At 36.6% G+C, this 24,295-nt stretch overlaps 1 protein-coding gene across 1 annotated transcript in view; it reads right to left on the reverse strand.

Annotated features, from left to right (window-relative positions):
* Window positions 1–433: 433 nt before the first annotated feature.
* Window positions 434–24,295, reverse strand: part of Vps13D (vacuolar protein sorting 13D) — a 328,982-nt gene continuing 305,120 nt past the window's right edge. The window contains exons 71-77 of the mRNA XM_070094401.1: window positions 23,813–23,987; window positions 8,884–9,083; window positions 8,607–8,719; window positions 7,000–7,137; window positions 4,700–4,831; window positions 2,511–2,691; window positions 434–2,081 (exon numbers count right to left, since the gene is read on the reverse strand). Coding sequence (XP_069950502.1) covers window positions 1,992–2,081; window positions 2,511–2,691; window positions 4,700–4,831; window positions 7,000–7,137; window positions 8,607–8,719; window positions 8,884–9,083; window positions 23,813–23,987 — 1,029 coding nt within the window. The 3' untranslated portion in view covers window positions 434–1,991. The remainder of the gene's footprint in view (window positions 2,082–2,510; window positions 2,692–4,699; window positions 4,832–6,999; window positions 7,138–8,606; window positions 8,720–8,883; window positions 9,084–23,812; window positions 23,988–24,295) is intronic.

Consider the following 24,295-nt stretch of genomic DNA (forward strand, 5'->3'; position numbering starts at 1 on the left):
AGATAAAGGCTCAGCCAGGAGAGGCTGTGTGGGAGAAACAAAGGAAATGGAGGAAAATGAAGTAGGAAGGTGGTTTGATAATTACAAGACAGCCAAGGGTTTCGGTTAAGTGACTACATGCGTCACTAAGTAGGGTGGGCAATGTGCATTAGTCAATACAATAATAATAATAATCCACTGAAACAGGTTACCATATGACTAGGATTATCCTTATGCTGTCTTATAAAACAAAATGTTTATAATCTCTTAGGGCTGAAAACCTAATATAGAAAAAAGAAATGATCTATTTTTTGTTTTTAAATTGCAAACCAATTATTTGGGCTCTACATTAAGTACAGTTAAGCTAAATTACATTACAAAAAATTTTTATGTATGAGACCATTATTCATTTAAGAATATTTAACAAAAAATACTGGGTTAAAAAAATTCTAGAAGACATTAATATTACATTGCAATATTTTTAAATTATGGACATTATGCAAAGTAATAAGAACTAAATGTAAAATCTTATAATATAAAACAGCTTCAATTTAAAGGCATTAAATTTCTTTTTTCCGGTACAGCACATTAATCTTAGTGCAAATGTCTTTGTATTACTGGCCACTCACCTGAGCCAACACAATATTTGAACTTCTCTTCAACTACATAAATGAACAAACTTGGTTTATAACCTTCTGGGCACCTACCAACTCCAGGCTTTCACACACTTCTTCCAAGAACATAAAATATAATGGTAATAAAATGAGCTTTAAAAAATCCACTTGGCCACATCAACTGAAGATTCAGGTGTATATTATGAAAACACATTTACCGTAGGCATTACAATTTACATAGGTAACAAAAGTCTGAATAATATATATTAAGTATGATTTTAAGTGTGCCAGTCACTGATTTTATTTTAAGAGACTGACTGACTTTTCCAATAAACACAAAAATACAACAATTCCTTTATAGTCAGGGTCTGACTTTACAATATTTTAACATGAACTAAATATTAGGAAGACAACTACACAATACATCAAAGCAATGAAATAGAAGAAAGAAATTCTGTTTTTAACACAGAAAATTATTATATTACAAAAAATATTCAAATTTCATGAACAATGTTTGTGAAATATCTTTGCAAATCTTGCATGAAACCAATGAGAATCAATGTACACATGTTAAAAGGTTGGAGTGAAGGTGATCTAGCTAACAAGGCACTGCCTGTCTGGAGTTTGAAGTAACCATGTATTTACACATGACCACAAATATGATAAGGCAAGATGATACACCAGAGATTTATCTCACGTTAATGGAACTTGAGTATTAATACGCACACTAATAATAAGTATACACAAATAATCCACACATGTGCGGGTTATTTGTGTATCATTCCAGTCATGGTATTGTGCCTTTTTTATTTACTAGTAATAAGTAAATAAATAAATACAACTACTACAGTATAATTTAAAGCTTCATCTTTGTGAAATGAATGATAACTAACAGCAAGTCTTTAGCCTCATGTTTACTAATTTTGAAACAATAAATACAGCATCACTAACCAGTTTGAGATTTTTGGGACAGGTCCTGACAAAATCTCTCATATATCCCAGTTAACAGTGACTAAATGAGCTGTAGTCAGGGTTCCAGTTCTGGTCACAAAATAGGTGCATTACAACCAAGTTGTGAATGAGGTACTGTCATCTCTTATTATAAACTTTAAAAATAATATATTCCATGTATGAGGTTAAAAAATAGATATAGTATATATTTTACAAGAGGCATAACGATGTCAACAAATATATACATGTACAATAAGCAGCGTAAACTTGGTGATTACACCAACCACAGACATATGTCAAGGCAATAAATTACCTTACCTACATCTCATACATCACTTTCTATATATTTCAGTATTATTAATAATAATAAATTATTATTTTACATACTATCACAGCACTAAAAGACATTTCTCTATCTTTATAACTGGAAGCAAATTTTATAAGCACTTAATCTTCAACATTTTCTTCCTCCTGAGTAAGCAGTGTCTGTCGTAGCTCATCATGTAAGTTCCTCGCATAGTTGATCTGCTGTGCCACCTGAAAAAGAATATGACGTAAAACTGTAAAAATGATGCATCTTCTATCTTCTGCATAACATTCACACAACACAGTGTTATCAAACACGACATCTCCACTGCCTCCAGCCTCCTCCTTGCAGTGCAGTACAGTAGTACCTCACAGTCTTTGTACCACTATACATTAGTACAATATAATATACATTTAAAAATAGTTTTCTATAAATCAGCTTCTTACATTGTACATTGTTTTCTCTATCTTATTGTCATCTATTAAAGAAAAAACTCAACTGGGTCCAAAGGAATGATGTTTGATTTCTCCTATGCACCTATGTATCTCTGATGCAAATACTCTGTTAAATTTAAGCAAAGCTATGATAAATACATGAGTGGTAATGACAGAGTATAAACCAGATACCTTGCAAGAACCAATATGAAAGGCATTACTCACCTTAAATGCAATACTTCTGGAATCACAGCGAACTTTAGGTCTTTTATAGGGCAGATCTGAGGGTCGAGGGATGCCGGGTGTCTCCGATTTCTCTGCTTTAAGACTTAACTCTATGTAGTGTTTCTGATCTGTTTCTAATTCATCTACTTGAAGAACAACTGGTTTGCACTGATACAAATCTCTGAAATTAATGTTTACCTTTAAATAATTATGCTCAAATAAATAAATATCCTAAAAACACATTCTTTGCTGATGATACTTTTTACATTTTCTCAAACAATGAAGTGTAAATAATGAACTTCTGAAAATTCACACCTTGCTTTCACTTGGTAAACAAATGATCTCATTTAAAATTACATCTTAGTATTTTTAAACAAATCATCCAACCAATTAATAATAACCATTATCAAGAACAAATAAGGCAAAATTTTAGGCAAACACTTTTAAAAAGTATTATAATTTTAACTCGTACAACAAACAGCTAAAGAAAATGTAAAGAACCAGAAGGAATATTTAAAAAAAATCAGTATTACTCTGTACAACACTACTTAATAAGCTGTCAATATCTAATATATGGAGTCTGTGCATTTAGATCGATAACTAGCAACTATATTCAGCCTATTATCATTCAACAAAATCAGTGATCTAGTCTAACTTGAACTTCGGAAAACTCGCACCTCCTTTAATCCACGTTGTTTAATATATTTATAGATGGGGTTGTAAAGGAAGTAAATGATAGGGTGTTCGGGAGAGGGGTGGGATTAAATTTTGGGGAATCAAATTCAAAATGGGAATTGACACAGTTACTTTTTGCTGATGATACTGTGCTTATGGGAGATTCTAAAGAAAAATTGCAAAGGTTAGTGGATGAGTTTGGGAATGTGTGTAAAGGTAGAAAGTTGAAAGTGAACATAGAAAAGAGTAAGGTGATGAGGGTGTCAAATGATTTAGATAAAGAAAAATTGGATATCAAATTGGGGAGGAGGAGTATGGAAGAAGTGAATGTTTTCAGATACTTGGGAGTTGACGTGTCGGCGGATGGATTTATGAAGGATGAGGTTAATCATAGAATTGATGAGGGAAAAAAGGTGAGTGGTGCGTTGAGGTATATGTGGAGTCAAAAAACGTTATCTATGGAGGCAAAGAAGGGAATGTATGAAAGTATAGTAGTACCAACACTCTTATATGGGTGTGAAGCTTGGGTGGTAAATGCAGCAGCGAGGAGACGGTTGGAGGCAGTGGAGATGTCCTGTTTAAGGGCAATGTGTGGTGTAAATATTATGCAGAAAATTCGGAGTGTGGAAATTAGGAAAAGGTGTGGAGTTAATAAAAGTATTAGTCAGAGGGCAGAAGAGGGGTTGTTGAGGTGGTTTGGTCATTTAGAGAGAATGGATCAAAGCAGAACGACATGGAAAGCATATAAATCTATAGGGGAAGGAAGGCGGGGTAGGGGTCGTCCTCGAAAGGGTTGGAGAGAGGGGGTAAAGGAGGTTTTGTGGGCAAGGGGCTTGGACTTCCAGCAAGCATGCGTGAGCGTGTTAGATAGGAGTGAATGGAGACGAATGGTACTTGGGACCTGACGATCTGTTGGAGTGTGAGCAGGGTAATATTTAGTGAAGGGATTCAGGGAAACCGGTTATTTTCATATAGTCGGACTTGAGCCCTGGAAATGGGAAGTACAATGCCTGCACTTTAAAGGAGGGGTTTGGGATATTGGCAGTTTGGAGGGATATGTTGTGTATCTTTATATGTGTATGCTTCTAGACTGTTGTATTCTGAGCACCTCTGCAAAAACAGTGATAATGTGCGAGTGTGGTGAAAGTGTTGAATGATGATGAAAGTATTTTCTTTTTGGGGATTTTCTTTCTTTTTTGGGTCACCCTGCCTCGGTGGGAGACGGCCGACTTATTAAAAAAAAAAAAAAAATAAATAAATAAATAAATAAATAAATAAATAAAACTACTAAATTTGTACACAGTCTTCATGACAAACTGTAATTCTAATCTTGACTGATCATTCCTAGAAGCTTTCAACAAGATCCAAGCCCATGGGCACAAGAGGGATATGCACTGGTTTTACCAACTTTTACCATGAAGTTGAATAATTCAGTATGTGAGGTAATTAAATCATACTGTGTTGGAGAGGAATAATTACAGCACAGTATATCAAAGGAATGGTTGATGACTTACCTGTAATAAACTGTAAGTACAGGTGTGGGTGCCATAGAAGGTTCACTCTGGCTAAATACTCGCACCTGTCCACTGGAGATGAGAACACGCAGATCTTCCTCTCCTGCCCGTAAAACTTCATACCCAAGGAAGCTGTTAAGAAGAATTATACAGTACGTATTTTTGGTATTAAGCAGTGAAAGATCCATTTGAAATGTAGGTAGCAATATTTTTTTTATATACTAATGAGTAAGCTTGTAGATAGTTGGTTGGTAGACAGCAACCATCCAGGGGGTACTACCGTCCTGCCAAGTGAGTGTGAAACGAAACCCTGTAATTGTTTTACATGGTGGTAGGATTGCTGGTGTCTTTTGTCTGTCTCATAAATATGCAAGATTACAAGTACGTCTTGCTACTTCTACTTACACTTATGTCACACTACACATACATGTACAAGCATATATATACACACACCCCTCTGGGTTTTCTGCTATTTTCTTTCTAGTTCTTGTTCTTGTTTATTTCCTCTTATCTCCATGGGGAAGTGGAACAGAATTCTTCCTCTGTAAGCCATGCGTGTTGTAAGAGGCAACTAAAATGCCGGGGGCAAGGGGCAAGTAACCCCAATTCCTGTATATATTACTAAATGTAAAAGGAGAAACTTTCGTTTTTCCTTTTGGGCCACCCCGCCTCGGTGGGATACGGCTGGTGTGTTGAAAGAAAGAAAATGAATAAGCTGATATATTTAAAAAATTAATGCATTCACTTATTTCCAAGGTTTTCTTAGTTATAACCAAAGGAATAATAGCTTCAATAACCAAAGCAATGATAGAAAATTCACAATAAAGGCAAAAGTGTTGTCCCAGCTCCTGTCAAAGAAAAGTAGACATAAATAAGGCCAGCTCAGTTTAGGTAGGAATGTGGATGAAAATGAGTCGGGTTTTAAACCTGATAAGTCCACTGGGAAGAATGATGAAATTCCCTTCTACTTCTGTCAGCAGCAACAAATAAATCACAAACAGAAAAAAGACACTGCTCAATTCTGGCATCCTACTATAAAAACTGAGATGATTAATGAGCCATGACTTTCTGTTTTTGAACCTGTGCTGTTGGGCCATTTTGAAAATTATAATCTCCAGGATCTTCTTGAATACTTTCCTAAGTATTGTATGCATGCCATAACTGCTGATCTGTTCTCTTTCTTGAATAGTGGTAACTGCACCACATCCACTGCTTTCCAGGTGTTTAGTATCTCTCCTGTTTCTCATGTAGTACTGTAGATTATGGTTAGTGATTTACTCAAGGTGTTTGATCCTACATTTGGTATCTACTGTAGGACCTTATTCTTTCCCCATTGCTTTTCTGACATGCACACTCTTCACTTTCTGCCTTACCTTTTTTTTTCTCCAGCCTTCAGTACATGCTCCAGTGTAGCTTGTGAATGAGCTTCCCTCTCCATGCTTGGTTATATGTTTGTTTAATTATAAATATTGTTCCCTATTCATTTCAAAACTTATCGCTTGTTCACTCACTTGTATTTTTCTTATATGGTTATGGAAAAGTTTGGGCTGGTCTTTCCCTTCAACTTTTATGATTGTTACATTCATAGGGGGTAAGCTTTAAACCCACAAGGGTCATGCAATACTAGGGGAACGAGAGGCAATCAGGATTGATCCAAGGAAGAGATTTTTATACTTTTTCAGTTTCTTATCTGTACTTATTCCAGGCTCTCCTAGTCAGTTTTCTGCCAGTCCTCTTGTTCAGTTTTTTTTTCCTATACCCAGTTTCTTCTTCAGAATACTTGCAGTATGCTTAGTGGTTCCTAATACCTGGTTGGTTTTCACTTCCTTGCATTACCTGATGAACCTAGGGCTGTCTATGTTTATCTTTTATAACTATAACGTTCCTCTTGGCATATCATGTAAGGTATTTCATTATAACCTATGCTAAGATATGCCCCACACTGAATAATTATAAACTCATGCTTGAGTATTTTTTTTTAATTTGTACTAGCAACTGGTACCTGAGAGCTACTTAAATACAACACTTACAAAAAAAAAAGTGAAATTAAAATTAAGTTATTTTATATAAATTTCTACCATAACAATCCCATGGGCACAGATATTATATACGATAATATTAGTACATATTTTCCTTTGGAAAGTAAAAAAGAATTCCTCCATAAGCCATGCATGTCATAAGAGGTGACTAAAATGCTGGGAGCAAGGGGCTAGTAAACCCTTTTCCTGTATAAATTACTAAATTTAGTAAAAACACAAAAGAACATATGCTACAACTTAATGTTAATACAGAATACATACATTTCAGTCCCAGTTTGATCAAAGGATTGAAGGAGTTCTTGTCCAAATGCTTGGCTTTCCGAGTACCTAGGAATCATTCCATTCAGCCCAACAACAAGTCTTGGTTTACGTGTTCGCAGAGGAATCTTTTGAGAAGGACTGAAATAAAAATGCATTACATTAATATATTTCTGCACATTTACACATGAATGTCTAAGGATGACTTACAGTAACTGGTGCTTCTAAAAACTCATAAGCTAGAAGAAAACAAGTAGTGTAAATTTTCAACATGCATACAATTTCATGAATCGCACCATTTAACAGCTCAATTCACATACCATATACGTACTGATGTACTTAAGTATAGATTGAGGCTTTATGACAAAATCTGAAAGAAAAAACGTAGGGAAGGTGGGGGGATTAACTTACTCAAGAGTAATACTTTTGAGAGGTTTATATTCTTAGATAATGAAAGTCAACCACACACTAGATTCTTACTTCCTTATGGTGCATCTAGAGCAAAACCAGCAACCATATTCCACCTTAAATATACAAATAAATTTGATAATCCTAAGTAGTAGGTTGGTAGACAGCAACCACCCAGGGAGGTACTATCGTCTTGCCAAGCAAGTGCAAAATGGAAGCCTGTAATTGTTTTACATGATGGTAGGAGTGCTGCTCTCTTTCCTTAGTTTGTTTACAATACAAAAATAGATCACTGCAAATCTGCCAGACTTGCTACTACTTCCATCTTCAAGACAAATCAATATCTTATTTCTCTTTTAAGTTATATTAACATGCAATTCAAATCATGGTTGCACAGGATATGTTAACAAATATTATTGTTCAGTTTATGGTATGGGTAGAGTGATGAGGTACCATAATTGTATGGGAAGAGAGGATGAGTACAGTAAGCCAAGTCAGGGTAAGGAGAGGAAAAAGAATGTTAACTCCCCATTCTCCAATCCCTGCCCCACACAGCTAATGAATCCCAATCATTTTCCCAGTCCTTCCCTGCCCACCAACCACTGACATGTACTATACATGGATAAATGACCTGACAATCAGAAAAACATAAATGTAGGAAAGACTGAATATCGTGTTGGAGGGAGTGAGTATGGAGGAAGTGGATGCATTTAGAGATCTGGGAATGGACATGTTGGCTGATGGGTCTATGAAGATAAGGCAAACCATAGAATAGATGATGGGCAGAAAGAAAAGGTAGTGATGTGTTGAGGCATCTGAGAGAAAATTTATACACTGAGGCAAAAAAGGGAAAGCTTCAGATTAGAGTGCTCTCATCTTTGACAGCAATGTTTGGTGTGAATACAGTATGTATTATGCAAAGAATTCAGAGCAAAGACATTATAAGATGGCACTGGTTCACCAAAAGAATTCTGTAATTCAGAGGGCTTAGGAGTAGTTACTGAAATGGTCTAGGGATTTAAACTGGATGGAGTAAAAAGAAGATGACTAGAAGGGTATATAAATCTGGGGTTGAGGTTGGGTTAAGTCACCCTACCTTGGTGGGAGATGGCTGATGTTCAGTTTTTTTAATCTTGATTATAAAGTTTAAGGTGGCACACTATTTCCTTAAAGCATAATACAATACTATGTACAGTACTAACTTTTTGCTTGTGTCACGAACAGCTAGAGATGTGCTGCTTGCCAGATCCAATAACCCAATAGCTGGCTTGGTAACTGTGCCAACCATTCCCTTTGCAAAGCCAGATATGAAGCCCTGTAAAAATATATATTTTAAGGCAAGTCTTCATTTAATTTTTTTAGTAAATCTCTCTAATGTTTTATCATGTAATATGATTATTATTTATAAAAAAAATGCTTAAATACTAGTAATAATACATTATGTAACATGGTTTTCCTAACCAAAAACCAGACACTTACTGGAAAACCTTCCTGAGTTGCTCCAGTATAAGTTTGTGAGACAATACTAGTGAGTCCACCATAAAGGCCAAGACCAAGGCCTCGTAATCCTGTAACAATATGATCTGCTCCATTTACTGCTTGCAGCGCCCGTAACTTCTGTCGGTGTTCCTCATGTTTTTCATCCATTGTGACATGACCCACAGCATCTGACAGTGACCCTATAATAATTAAAATAATGATGTCTGAAATAAAATTTATACATCTTGGATTCAAAGAAAGTGCAGGACCTTTGACACAAAGTAGGGATCAAGCAACAGATGAAGTCAAATGGAAAAAAAAAGACAAAAGTTACTAGAAATTACTGTAGAGCCACTAGAATTTGACTACAGATTTCTTGGAGAATAGTATTTCATAAGTTTGGATGTGCATATACAGTATATTATTCATTAAATGAAAAATGTTCTTTATTCTTTATAACTTCATGTACAGTGCTCTGTATAACTATAACCATCATTATATCCAAACGTTCATAATGTTTATGACAGTATGTACTGTATATCCTAGGTAGTAGGCTGGTAGACAGCAGCCACCCAGGGAGGAACTACCGTCCTGCCAAGCGAGTGTAAAACGAAAGCCTGTAATTATTTTACATAATGGTAGGACTGTTGGTGTCTTTTTTCTGTCTCATAAACATGCAAGATTTCAGGTACATCTTGCTACTTCTACTTACAATTAGGTCACACTACACATGCATGTTTTTTTTTTTTTTCAACAAGTCGGCCGTCTCCCACCGAGGCAGGGTGACCCAAAAAAGAAAGAAAATCCCCAAAAAGAAAATACTTTCATCATCATTCAACACTTTCACCACACTCACACATTATCACTGCTTTTGCAGAGGTGCTCAGAATACAACAGTTTAGAAGCATATACGTATAAAGATACACAACATACCCCTCCAAACTGCCAATATCCCAAACCCCTCCTTTAAAGTGCAGGCATTGTACTTCCCATTTCCAGGACTCAAGTCTGACTATATGAAAATAACCGGTTTCCCTGAATCCCTTCACTAAATATTACCCTGCTCACACTCCAACAGATCGTCAGGTCCCAAGTATCATTCGTCTCCATTCACTCCTAACACACTCATGCACGCTTGCTGGAAGTCCAAGCCCCTCACCCACAAAACCTCCTTTACCCCCTCTTTCCAACCCTTTCGAGGACGACCCCTACCCCTCCTTCCTTCCTCTATAGATTTATATGCTTTCCATGTCATTCTACTTTGATCCATTCTCTCTAAATGACCAAACCACCTCAACAACCCCTCTTCTGCCCTCTGACTAATGCTTTTATTAACTCCACACCTTCTCCTAATTTCCACACTCTGAATTTTCTGCATAATATTTACACCACACATTGCCCTTAGACAGGACATCTCCACTGCCTCCAACCGTCTCCTCACTGCTGCATTTACCACCCAAGCTTCACATCCATATAAGAGTGTTGGTACTACTATACCTTCATACATTCCCTTCTTTGCCTCCATAGATAACGTTTTTTGACTCCACATATACCTCAATGCACCACTCACCTTTTTTCCCTCATCAATTCTATGATTAACCTCATCCTTCATAAATCCATCCGCCGACACATCAACTCCCAAGTATCTGAAAACATTCACTTCTTCCATACTCCTCCTCCCCAATTTGATATCCAATTTTTCTTTATCTAAATCATTTGATACCCTCATCACCTTACTCTTTTCTATGTTCACTTTCAACTTTCTACCTTTACACACATTTTCAAACTCATCTACTAACCTTTGCAATTTTTCTTTAGAATCTCCCATAAGCACAGTATCATCAGCAAAAAGTAACTGTGTCAATTCCCATTTTGAATTTGATTCCCCATAATTTAATCCCACCCTTCTCCCGAACACCCTAGCATTTACTTCTTTTACAACCCCATCTATAAATATATTAAACAACCATGGTGACATTACACATCCCTGTCTAAGACCTACTTTTACCGGGAAGTATTCTCCCTCTCTTCTACACACCCTAACCTGAGCCTCACTATCCTCATAAAAGCTCTTTACAGCATTTAGTAACTTACCACCTATTCCATATACTTGCAACATCTGCCACATTGCTCCTCTATCCACTCTATCATATGCCTTTTCTAAATCCATAAATGCAATAAAAACTTCCCTACCTTTATCTAAATACTGTTCACATATATGCTTCAATGTAAACACTTGATCTACACATCCCCTACCCACTCTGAAGCCTCCCTGCTCATCTGCAATCCTACATTCTGTCTTACCTCTAATTCTTTCAATTATAACCCTACCGTATACTTTTCCTGGTATACTCAGTAAACTTATTCCTCTATAATTTTTACAATCTCTTTTGTCCCCTTTCCCTTTATATAAAGGGACTATACATGCTCTCTGCCAATCCCTAGGTACCTTCCCCTCTTTCATACATTTATTAAACAAAAGTACCAACCACTCCAACACTATATCCCCCCCTGCTTTTAACATTTCTGTCATGATCCCATCAGTTCCAGCTGCTTTACCCCCTTTCATTCTACGTAATGCCTCACGTACCTCCACCACACTTACATTCTGCTCTTCTTCACTCCTAAAAGATGGTATACCTCCCTGGCCAGTGCATGAAATTACCGCCTTTCTTTCTTCCTCAACATTTAAAAGTTCCTCAAAATATTCTCGCCATCTACCTAATACCTCCCTCTCCCCATCTACTAACTCCCCTACTCTGTTTTTAACTGACAAATCCATACTTTCCCTAGGCATGTACAAGTATATATATACACACCCCTCTGGGTTTTCTTCTATTTTCATACTAGTTCTTGTTTATTTCCTCTTATCTTCATGGGGGAAGTGGAATAGAATTTTTCCTCTGTAAGCCATGTGTGTCATAAGAGGCAACTCAAATGCTGGGAGCAAGGGGCTAGTAACCCCTTCTCCTGTATATATTACTAAATTTAAAAGGAGAAACTTTCATTTTTTCCTTTTGGGCTGCCCTGCCTAGGTGGGATACAGCCAGTTTGTTGAAAGAAGAAAAGAGTACTGTATATATTTGTAATTCCTCTTCTTTCAGCAAACCAGCCCTATCCCACCAAAGCAGGGTGGCCCAAAAAGTGAAACAAAAGTTTCTCTTCATAACTTTAGTAATATATACAGAAGGTGTTACTAGCCCCTTGCTCCCGGCATGCTAGGCACCTCTTACAACATGCATGGCTTATGGAGGAAGAATTCTGTTCCACTTTCCCATGGAGATAAGAGGAAATAAACAAGAACTGGCAAGAAAATAGAAGAAAACTCAGAGGGGGTAGGTATATATATGCTTGTACATGTATGTGTACTGTGACCTAAGTGTAAGTAGCAAGACGTACATGAAAACTTGCATATTTATGAGACAGAAGAAAGATGCCAGCAATCCTACCATCATATAGAACAAATACAGGTTTCCATTTTACACTCACTTGGCAGGACAGTAGTACCTCCCTGGGTGGATGCTGTCTACCAACCAACCTACAACCTAGGATATTTGTAATTATGCTAAATGTACTATACCTAAGAATAGTTTTAAATTCTAACTTTATGGAACTGCAAAGGAATTTGATACAATATTTTAATAAATCATAGATTTGTATTGTTTGACCTGTCTATTTACAACTCAGGAATGGCACATAAATAATGACACGATGGAGAAATTGGTACCTACATATAATGGATTTCTCTATTAATGACAATGTTTAACCCACTCACTGTGTGGCCAAAACTTCATTAATAAAGGTATACAACGTATGTAAGCTCTACTGACTGTACTTAATCAATGGTAGGTGATTGTTATTTAATGTACTATATCATTACAGTACGTATATGGATTTTTCACAAGCACAGGAAAACTTGTATGAAAGTCACCTAGATATGGTAGCAACAAGGTAAATTATATACTGTAATTATTTTCATAATGGAATTAGTACACTTTATTTAAATGTAACCTAACTATAAAAATGTGTGGCACCTGCCACAATCTGCAAGTTCACAAATATACTGAGGCAATGGTAATATAAGTTGATAATTCAATTACATTTAAGCAAAGTAAAAGGACACAAGTACAACTAATGTGACATTTTATTGTGGCATTTGTGTCCTTTACTTTACATACTGTTGGTAATTCTACCAGCATACATACATTTAAGCAACTGAGGGATTTACCAGTCTGCTACCCCAGTATACCTCACAAAATTTTTGATAGTCTTAAAAATGAAATGACTCTGGTCTGAGATTAATGTTTGTAAATATTTCACTTGTTCTGCGACGTCTAAACATTCTAATATCTCTCATTGATTGGTGCATGTTGGAAATAAGATGTAAAACTTATCATCTGCCTGCTGTTGACTGCTTTGGATCCAATGCCTAGATTGGCTTGGCACCAAAGCACTGACCAGTGTGGCAAACAAATCGTGAAAAATAGTACTGCATACTTTGTCCCAAAGCTTGTAGGTTCAAATCTCTTCTAGTCTGAGACTAATGTTAATAAATATTTCACTTGTTTTGCAAAGTCTAAACATGTATGTATGTACATTGGTACCCCGAATTTCGAACTTTCTTCGTTCCAGAAGATTGTTCAAGTGCCGTTACGGAAAGAATTTGTTCCCATAAGGAATAATGTAAATTAAATTAGTCCGTTTCAGACCCCCAAAAATACACTTACAAAAGCACTTACAATAATACACTTACATAATTGATCGAGTTGGGAGCAGTTCGAAACTCGGGGTACCATTGTATACATATGTATGTATGTATGTATGTAAGTATGTATGTAAGTATGCATGTATGTATGCATTCATGCATGCATTCATGCATGCATGCATACATGCAAGCCTCTGGCAAGACACTGATCGTCTGAATGATGGTGAAAGTGTTTCTTTTTTCAGTCTCCCTGCCTCAGTGGGAGATGCCCAGTGTGTTAGAAAAGAATATGAACACTGTCAACACCTCAGGACTATAAATTCATATAAAAGCAAATGAATCCCATTGATAAACTCAAGTTATACAACATTTATAGCACAGCCAACAAGTTATTAATCTCACTTCAACTAGTAGTATAGTTTAAAATTATATATATGCCTTATATCAGGCATATCTTCAGTAAGTATAAAATATCACTGAAAAGACATATGCCAATTAGGTGACGAGAAGCAATATAGCATAAAAGCTTTATAAAAAACGAAGCACACACAAGAAAAATTATCATAAGCAAAGGCAAATATTGTGCATAGTCACAAGTTATCAATTAAGGCAAAGAATTAAGGTGATATTTTTCACATTTGTTAAAGATTTAGGTCACAAACTAAAATTTTATAAGTATACTTACTCATTTTCATTAATAACTGAGTAATTGAAAACCAAAATAAATAAGGCACATTGACTGTCTCTCAGAATAGACATACAGTAAACACTGTAACAACTGATTTACCAAGCATCAACATAACACTCAACACCTTAACCAACAAAGTTTATCCAAATTAACACCCATATTATCACTCTGTAATTACAGTGAAACCTCAATTTAGTGGACTAAGAGCATGGGAGAATATTTGCTGAGTGTCCGTTAAATCATATGTAATCATATTCTTCCATAATCATAAAAAATGAGCAATTCTGTAAAAAATTAACTTTTTCCATTAAATCCCAAGTATACTTACCCAACAGACTGCTGTCCGTTATTACCTGACTTTGTCCGGCTACAAATTTTATCCATTAGCCCTTAAACTGCCACTCACGTTGATCAACGGGTGTGCATATACTGTCACACACGTAGATCAATATTTAAATTCTAGCTCCCTCAAAATGGCCATGCCTGGGAATGTTAGGTCTACACAGGATAAAGTTGGCCTGTATTGTTGGGTTGTTCACTAACAAAATGAGCAGCATGGGAGCAGTTTGCCTCAAAGTACCATACCAACATGTCCCATATTTGACATCCCCTCACTTCATGGACTATTGACCATTTGCTATTTCCCCAGACTGATTCTAGTACTGAAGATAATGATGAGAACTTGGGGTTGTATGAATACAAAGGTACAGAGTGCTGTTGCCACTACAGATGTTCCATCAAGCAAGGAAAATCCAGATGAGTTTTGAAGCACTACATAGCACAAATTCCTTCCACTGAGAAGAAGAAATATGCGAAGAAGATGTGTGTATGTTCTAACACCATCAAAAAACAAGGAAATACAAGGACACACAATTCATGTGTAAAACAAATATGACATGGACAGTTCAATAAAATACAAATAATGCACTGCTCAAAGTTCACAGTGCAACACAAAGCTGACAAATGTAATTTAAATATTAACCTGTTGTTATTCCTAGAGTAGTTTTAGAACTATTTATTACTATATTCCAAAGAAACAAACATTTTTGGATCTGATGTCTTCAGACAGTCAACAAACACAGTGCTTAAGACCATTGTCAGTGAATGCAAAAAATTATCAGAACAAAGGAAGAAATCTTCCAGAAAGAACTACATGTCTTCTTGCAGAAGGTGCATAATCACCAAAGATGTAATGACTATACAAGCCCTGAACAGCAGTAGCCTGACTGATCAGGTGGTCACTAGGGAAAGGAGATCTTTTTTTTCACAAAACTAGTCACAGGCACACAAGTTAAAGGACAGGCCAACAGATTTATGTAAATATATAAATGAGTCTGTTTGTTTGCTGCTTGAACATGCAACAGGCATGTGTGAGCGTGTCAGACAGGAGTGACTGGAGCGAATGGTTTCTGGGGCCTGACGAGCTGCTGAAGTGTGAGCAGAGTAATATTTTGCAAAGGGATTCAGAGAAACTGGTTAGCCAGACTTGAGTCCCAGAGGTGCATAGTACAATGCCTGCACTTTAACCCTTAAACTGTCCAAGCAGACCTACGTTCACATGCATAGTGATCCAAAAGTAGATCTACATTTTTTTACATATTTTCAAATACAGTGGTCCCTCGTTTTCGTAATTAATCCGTTCCTGGAGCCGTTACTATAAACGAAATTTACGATTTGCGAATCAATTTTCCCCATAAGAAATAATGTAAATACAATTAATCCATTCCTGACACCCAGAAGTATTAAAACAAAAAAATTTTTTACATGAAATATACATATAGTACATAAACAATACAATGGGAAATGATGAATGAAACATTAACAGCATAACACTTACCTTTACTGGAGATTCTTCTTAGTGTATGGGAGACTGGAGGATTAAAATGGTATAAAATACCGACAGGTTGTTAGGTAAGACACATATGCAACAGTTAGGTATCTTTATTATGAAACGTGGACTGACCACCTCAAAACTTTAAGGGTGATGGACTGATTACATCGTCTTCAAGTATCTTCTGCTTCTATCAACTTTTCTGTACTTGACTGAAGAAGCCTACTGTGTAGGCGAAACGTTTCATAATAAAGATACCTAACTGTTGCATATGTGTCTTACCTAACAGACTGGAGGAGGAGAGAGATTGGATTGTTTACAGTTTGGAAGGGGAATCCCCTTCCAGCAACACCTCAGGTACCAATTGCTTCTCTGGGGTTGCTTCTCTTCTCTGTTCTTAATGCCACTAGGACCACCTTGAGAGTCACTCTAGTCCTGTCTCGCAAAGTAACTGTGGAGAGAGCTCTGTTTCTGGCGTCTCTTTAACACTTCCCGAAAATGGCCCAAGACTTTGTCACTGTACATATTTCTCACCTTCTTTACCACAGGCTTGGCACTAGAAGCTTTCTTTGGAGCCATGGTAGCTTATTTAGTAATTGCAAGCACTAAAATGAGTGGAATATTATGAAATATTTCGTAGGAGCACTTGAGGGAACCTTCACTCACTGGTAAACAATGCCAGACTGGCTGGGTAGGGACGCCACACCAACTCACACCGTGCGTATGCGTCCCAGACGAACTACTATTCGCGAGTCAACCTATGAAAAGCGAGTCCATGTTTATACGAAAATACCCCTATGATTGGCGAAATTTACGATTGCCGAGAACTACGAAAAGCGAGGGACCACTGTATAAAAAAAAAAAAAAAAATGTAGATCAAAGTTTTTTTTTACACATTTTCAAATGTAAAAAAAAAATGAAGATCTACTTTTTTTACATACTTTCAAATGATGAAAAAATGTAGATCTACGTTTGGACAGTTTAAGGGTTAAAGGAGAGGTCTGGGATATTGGCTTTTTGGAGGACATCTAAACTATGGTATCTGAGTGGCTCTGCAAAGACAGTGATTATGTGTGAATAATGGTGAAAATGTTTCTTTCTTTTTTGAGGCACCCTGCCTCAGTGGGAGACTGTCGATGTGTTAAAAAAAAAAAAATAAACGAGTATAGGAATAGATGGAGATAACATGTTATAAATGAAAATATGCACTTTTTTAAAAAATTGTCATAGTAAGGTTAAAGGTGGAGAGCTGTTGGTTTTTATTAATAAGATGTTAAAAGTAAAGAAAATGAGTCAGAGGAAGGCAGAGGCATCCTAGATGCCTAATTCATTCTTCCTCATGATTGCTTGGTGTATAAGTACAGTATAACACTAATATATCAGCTGTGTGGTATACAGGAAGGCCCCACTTATACGGCTGGTTAGGTTCCAGGCTACCGCCGTAAAGCGGAAACCGCCGTAAAGTGGAACACCCTTTTTTCCACTTACAAATGCATACAAACACTAGATAACAAGTTTACACTAACATATATTAAGTTAGCAATAGAACCAGGCATCAAAAAACAATAAAAAGTACAATACACACATAGTGCACTCATTACTTACCTTAAAATATTTATAGTCTTAATCTAGGGTGAGACAAGTAGTATTTATTGTAAGAAATCAAGTGTGGTATGTATGGTAGTCAGCCAGGCTACCATACCAGGCCACCCCACCCACACATACAATTCTATGATATTTAAGCATCCCAGAGCGATAAAATGTATATACAGTTCACTCATTACTTACCTTAAAATATAGGGTGAGATGAGTAGTATTTATTGTAAAAAATCAAGTGTGGTATGGATGGTAGTCAGCCGCGCTACCATACCAGGCCAACCCACCTACACATAATATTCTATTACATTTAAGCATCCCAGAGCAATAAAATGTATATACAGTTCACTCATTACTTACCTTAAAATATTTGTAGTCTTAATGTAGGGTCAGGAGTAAGTAAATGAGATAAAACGAATAAATGAGAGAGAGAAAGAATGAGTGCATGAGAGAGGACAGGCGCAGAGTTATGTAAACAAACCAGGTGAAGGTAAGTTTTGTAAACAAAGTGTACACATCTGGTTTGTGTACAAGTTACATTGTGTACAGGTTGTCTCTACACTGATACGGTAGAATAAATAAAGAAGAACACTCCCATTTTCATGTAACATCATTTTGAGAAGAAATGATGCTCTGAGTGAAGGCAATGGAAATAAGTCACTCTGACTTTTTTGGGTTATCCTAGGTTCTCTACACATATGTTGTTATGTATGATAATCTATGTAACTGTATTTATGTATACCTGAATAAACTTACTTACATACATACGAAAGGAATAATTTTCTACAGTTACCCCCAGTAACACATTTTCTCTTATGTTAGATTAGAGAAAATGTTATTCTTGGCATCACTTGTACAAGTTATCTGGCTACGACATCTCATATTTATGTTTATTTATTCTATTGTAGGGTGTATTTATCATCTTTTTATGTTATGTATCGTGTTTATTATATAATTTTGAAAAAAATATCATGGATGGATTAATGAAAATGTGTACATTAACGTAATATACAACATTTAATAAGACTCGGTGATTATTATTATTATTAGCATTTCTAATATAGCGTCACTTGTGCAAGTCGTCTGCTACCACATCTCATATTTATGTTTATTTATTCTATTGTGGGGTGTATTTAACATCTTTTTATGTTATGTATTGTGTTTATTATATAATTTTGAAAAAATATCATAGATGGATTAATGAAAATGTGTATTTAACGTAATATACGACATTTAAATGAGACGATGATTATTATTATCATTACTAATATGACGTCTGGAGACATAAGACACTCTTACTGATTTTAATGTGTACCTGCATGCCAGCACAGTATGTAAGTTTATTTAAGTACAGGTATACATAAGTATAATTATCAGAGTATATATAAAATATGAAATAACTTTTAAAAACATTTGAAATTTTGGAGTTTCCAGACAAAATGGAGAGACTTAGTGCTTACTGAGCTCACGAAGAATGTAAACAAACAAGGTGGGGTGCGGTGACCGTATTAGAAAGTCAGGTGGGGGGAGCCGTATAGCGAGTTTTGGTCATAATTTGAAATGACCGTATTAGCGGAACGCCGTAAAGTGAAACGCCGTAAAGCGGGGCCTTCCTGTATTGTTATATTGTGTATCAATTATGTGGCCCAATGATATACTGTAGTGCTCAATTATGTTGCTGCTCTAAATAATTCTTCTAACATTATAATTAATATTGTAAATTGTTATGAATATGACAGACTTGCATTAAGATTGATTTGTGCTCTGTTGTTTTTTCTATGAACATACAGTATCAGAATAGGCTTAGGATTAAGTAAACTAAATTGTGTACTCTACTGTATTAATCAGCTCATGCTTAAAAAGATTAGATACCTCTTTTCTGTGTACTGAAATACACTAATTCCTTTTTTAATACCTAAAAGACAATTAAATGTTAAAGTTCTTAGATATTTCCATGACCATAATACTTCCTGCACTCCTGTCTGATCTAACACTATTCATAGAAAATGTTATTTACCTTCTCTGAAAATTTAAGCAGCAATGCATCCTACATTTTTTAAGTCTATGGTTTTGCATTTTGTAGAACTGGTCAATCCAGACAATATCTTGCAGCATTGGATTTATTACTTGATATATGTGTAAGAGTATATGGAGAGTAAAAGAAAGGTGAAGAGAGTGGTGAGAGAGTGCAAAAGGAGAGCAGATGATAGAGTGGGAGAGGCACTGTCAAGAAATTTTAATGAAAATAAGAAAAAATTTTGGAGTGAGTTAAACAAGTTAAGAAAGCCTAGGGAAAGTACGGATTTGTCAGTTAAAAACAGAGTAGGGGAATTAGTAGATGGGGAAAGGGAGGTATTAGGTAGATGGCGAGAATATTTTGAGGAACTTTTAAATGTTGAGGAAGAAAGGGAGGCGGTAATTTCATGCACTGGCCAGGGAAGTATACCATCTTTTAGGAGTGAAGAAGAGCAGAATGTAAGTGTGGTGGAGGTACGTGAGGCATTACATAGAATGAAAGGGGGTAAAGCAGCTGGAACTGATGGGATCATGACAGAAATGTTAAAAGCAGGGGAAGATATAGTGTTGGAGTGGTTGGTACTTTTGTTTAATAAATGTATGAAAGAGGGGAAGGTACCTAGGGACTGGCAGAGAGCATGTATAGTCCCTTTATATAAAGGGAAAGGGGACAAAAGAGATTGTAAAAATTATAGAGGAATAAGTTTACTGAGTATACCAGGAAAAGTATACGGTAGGGTTATAATTGAAAGAATTAGAGGTAAGACAGAATGTAGGATTGCGGATGAGCAAGGCTTCAGAGTGGGTAGGGGATGTGTAGATCAAGTGTTTACATTGAAGCATATATGTGAACAGTATTTAGATAAAGGTAGGGAAGTTTTTATTGCATTTATGGATTTAGAAAAGGCATATGATAGAGTGGATAGAGGAGCAATGTGGCAGATGTTGCAAGTATATGGAATAGGTGGTAAGTTACTAAATGCTGTTAAGAGTTTTTATGAGGATAGTGAGGCTCAGGTTAGGGTGTGTAGAAGAGAGGGAAAATACTTCCCAGTAAAAGTAGGTCTTAGACAGGGATGTGTAATGTCACCATGGTTGTAAAAGAAGTAAATGCTAGGGTGTTCGGGAGAGGGGTGGGGTTAAATTATGGGGAATCAAATTCAAAATGGGAATTGACACAGTTACTTTTTGCTGATGATACTGTGCTTATGGGAGATTCTAAAGAAAAAATTGCAAAGGTTAGTGGATGAGTTTGAGAATGTGTGTAAAGGTAGAAAGTTGAAAGTGAACATAGAAAAGAGTAAGGTGATGAGGGTATCAAATGATTTAGATAAAGAAAAATTGGATATCAAATTGGGGAGGAGGAGTATGGAAGAAGTGAATGTTTTCAGATTCTTGGGAGTTGATGTGTCGGCAGATGGATTTATGAAGGATGAGGTTAATCATAGAATTGATGAGGGAAAAAAGTTGAGTGGTGCGTTGAGGTATATGTGGAGTCAAAAAACGTTATCTATGGAGGCAAAGAAGGGAATGTATGAAAGTATAGTAGTACCAACACTCTTACATGGGTGTGAAGCTTGGGTGGTAAATGCAGCAGCGAGGAGACGGTTGGAGGCATTGGAGATGTCCTGTTTAAGGGCAATGTGTGGTGTAAATATTATGCAGAAAATTCGGAGTGTGGAAATTAGGAAAAGGTGTGGAGTTAATAAAAGTATTAGTCAGAGGGCAGAAGAGGGGTTGTTGAGGTGGTTTGGTCATTTAGAGAGAATGGATCAAAGTAGAATGACATGGAAAGCATATAAATCTATAGGGAAAGGAAGGCGGGGTAGGGGTCAACCTCGAATGGGTTGGAGAGAGGGGGTAAAGGAGGTTTTGTGGGCAAGGGGCTTGGACTTCCAGCAAGCGTGCATGAGCGTGTTAGATAGGAGTGAATGGAGACGAATGGTACTTGGGACCTGACGATCTGTTGGAGTGTGAGCAGGGTAATATTTAGTGAAGGGATTCAGGGAAACCGGTTTTCATATAGTCGGACTTGAGTCCTGAAAATGGGAAGTACAATGCCTGAACTTTAAAGGAGGGGTTTGGGATATTGGCAGTTTGGAGGGATATGTTGTGTATCTTTATATGTGTATGCTTCTAAACTGTTGCATTCTGAGCAGCTCTGCAAAAACAGTGATAAGGTGTGAGTGTGGTGAAAGTGTTGAATGATGAAAGTATTTTCTTTTTGGGGATTTTCTTTCTTTTTTGGGTCACCCTGCCTCGGTGGGAGACGGCCGACTTGTTGAAAAAAAAAAAAAAAATGCATTTTCACTAATATAAAAAAATTATGTTTTATAAGATATACAGTAATACAGTAGACCACTGTTTAACACGATAGTTACATTCCTGAAAACGCTGTTTTAGTTAAAACCGTGTTAGACAAACTGAAGAACTTATGGGAAAAACAGGGTTACATTCCTGGGAGCCCCAAAAAAGTCAAACAACTTATTTTTAGACCTCCAGATCTTACAAAATTAAAAGTGAATATGTAATTGTAGTTCATTGTTGTGATGTATTATGTTGTTTTTACTGTTTAAGATTACAAATGCAGCAGAAATAATAGTATTTCTTAACTTAAATTGTGGGTGCTGGTGTTTGTGGATGATTGTGGAGAGTTATGCTGTGGCCCTACTGGGCTGAGGTGGATGGTAGAGGTTCTGATATTGAAGTCGATGGTTGTACTGGAGTGTACAAAATTCTGTAATGGATTTCTGTTCTATTTTACCCCGTGGTACATTACACAACTGATGGTAAGGCATCAGCTGCTCTAGACACCATTTCAGGGTCCTTTTCAGTGAAAAAGTCTAAGTCAGTTAAGTCAGTCAGTCAGTTAAGTCAGTTAAGTCAGTCAGTCAGTTAAGTCAGTTAAGTCAGTCAGTCAGTCAGTCAGTCAGTCAGTCAGTCAGTCAGTCAAGTCAGTCAGTCAAGTCAGTCAGTCAAGTCAGTCAGTCAAGTCAGTCAGTCAAGTCAGTCAGTCAAGTCAGTCAGTCAAGCCAGTCAGTCAAGCCAGTCAGTCAAGCCAGTCAGTCAAGCCAGTCAGTCAAGCCAGTCAGTCAAGTCAGTCAGTCAGTCAAGTCAGTAAGTCAGTCAGTAAATCAGTCAAGTCAGGAAATCAGTCAGTAAGTCAGTCAGTCATCACAGTAAGTTCATTCAGGTATACACAAATACAGTTACATAGATTATCATACACTGCAGTATATGTGTAGAGAACCAAGGATAACCCAAAAAAGTCAGACAGAGTGACTTATTTCCATTGGGTCATATTTACCTCATATTTAACTCATATTTACCTCATTGTTTTCATGTGCACAAAGTGATGCTTCATTACGGCCACAGGCTATCTCTTGTCTAATATCACTATTTTCTTCATTAATTCTAAGACTTAAACACTTAAACCTTTCCTTGCCACTTTCAGCATCACTTGTATGCCTACTGGGTGCCATGATTACTTAGCAGATTTAAGAAATGGCAATTAAAGGATATAAACTCCTAGCAGAGGATGGTACGTACTACACACGCATGAACCAGACTGGGACAAGGGTGATGGAGGTGGCGGAGGGTGGCGGTAGGTCTCCCCCGTTGACTCAATGGCCTAACCCACAGCCAAGCAGTGTGTATCCAGCGGGCGATGCACTCAAAATTTTTTCCCCTCCCGCAAACTAAACTGTGTTAAGTTAATTTTACAAAGTGTTATACAAAAATATGCCACAATTCTTCAATAGTGCTTTAACCAAAACATGCCAAACAAAACCGTGTTAAACGATGATCTACTGTACATCGTCATTAGAATCTTTGCCAGGTGTTTTTATGAATTGTCATATACAGTACATACTTTTTAATGCTCAACGAGGTATAATATGTAGACTAAGTCTCACAAGAATCTGTAGTAAAATCTCTCCCTAACTAATGATGAGTAACCTAATTACAGTAATTAACTATTAAAACGAGTTGCGGAATCCTCATGTAACTGATATTTACACTTAGATGAGCTATTGTCAATGTAGACAAACTGGTGGCAAAAAGCAAATCCCACTGCAGCAGGCCATAAGCTTACCCGTCACCTTGGCAGTAGAATTGGCCATGCCATGTGTTACGTTCCACACTAGTCCACCCACCGATCCTTCATTAACCAGTTCATTCACGCCTTCGCTCACGTCAGCAAAGAAACCGAATGGATTACCTAAAAAGTCTGTTGACCCAAGGATTTTCATTGCCTGTGACTTCAGCTCCTGAGATAAATAAGAAATTATTTAATGCAAGACATCATGAACAATGAATATATTAAAAAGGCATTGTTCCTTGATACAATATAATCACAGAGTAAATATGAAAGCAGGAAATACTGTATTTCTCAAACAAGTATTGCTGTGTGCATTCATATTACTGCATCTTAAATACTATGATCCTCCATTTTTATACTAAGCCTGTTACTACAAGTGTTTAAGAGCAATGACAAGTTTTCTGTTCAGTATTTCAAAGTGCTTTGTACTTTAAGTGAGGCATTATATGAATGTAGGTTATGTAACACAATCTGAAT

Source organism: Cherax quadricarinatus, chromosome 46, assembly GCF_038502225.1.
Source record: "Cherax quadricarinatus isolate ZL_2023a chromosome 46, ASM3850222v1, whole genome shotgun sequence".
NCBI classification, from domain to species: Eukaryota; Metazoa; Arthropoda; class Malacostraca; order Decapoda; family Parastacidae; genus Cherax; species Cherax quadricarinatus.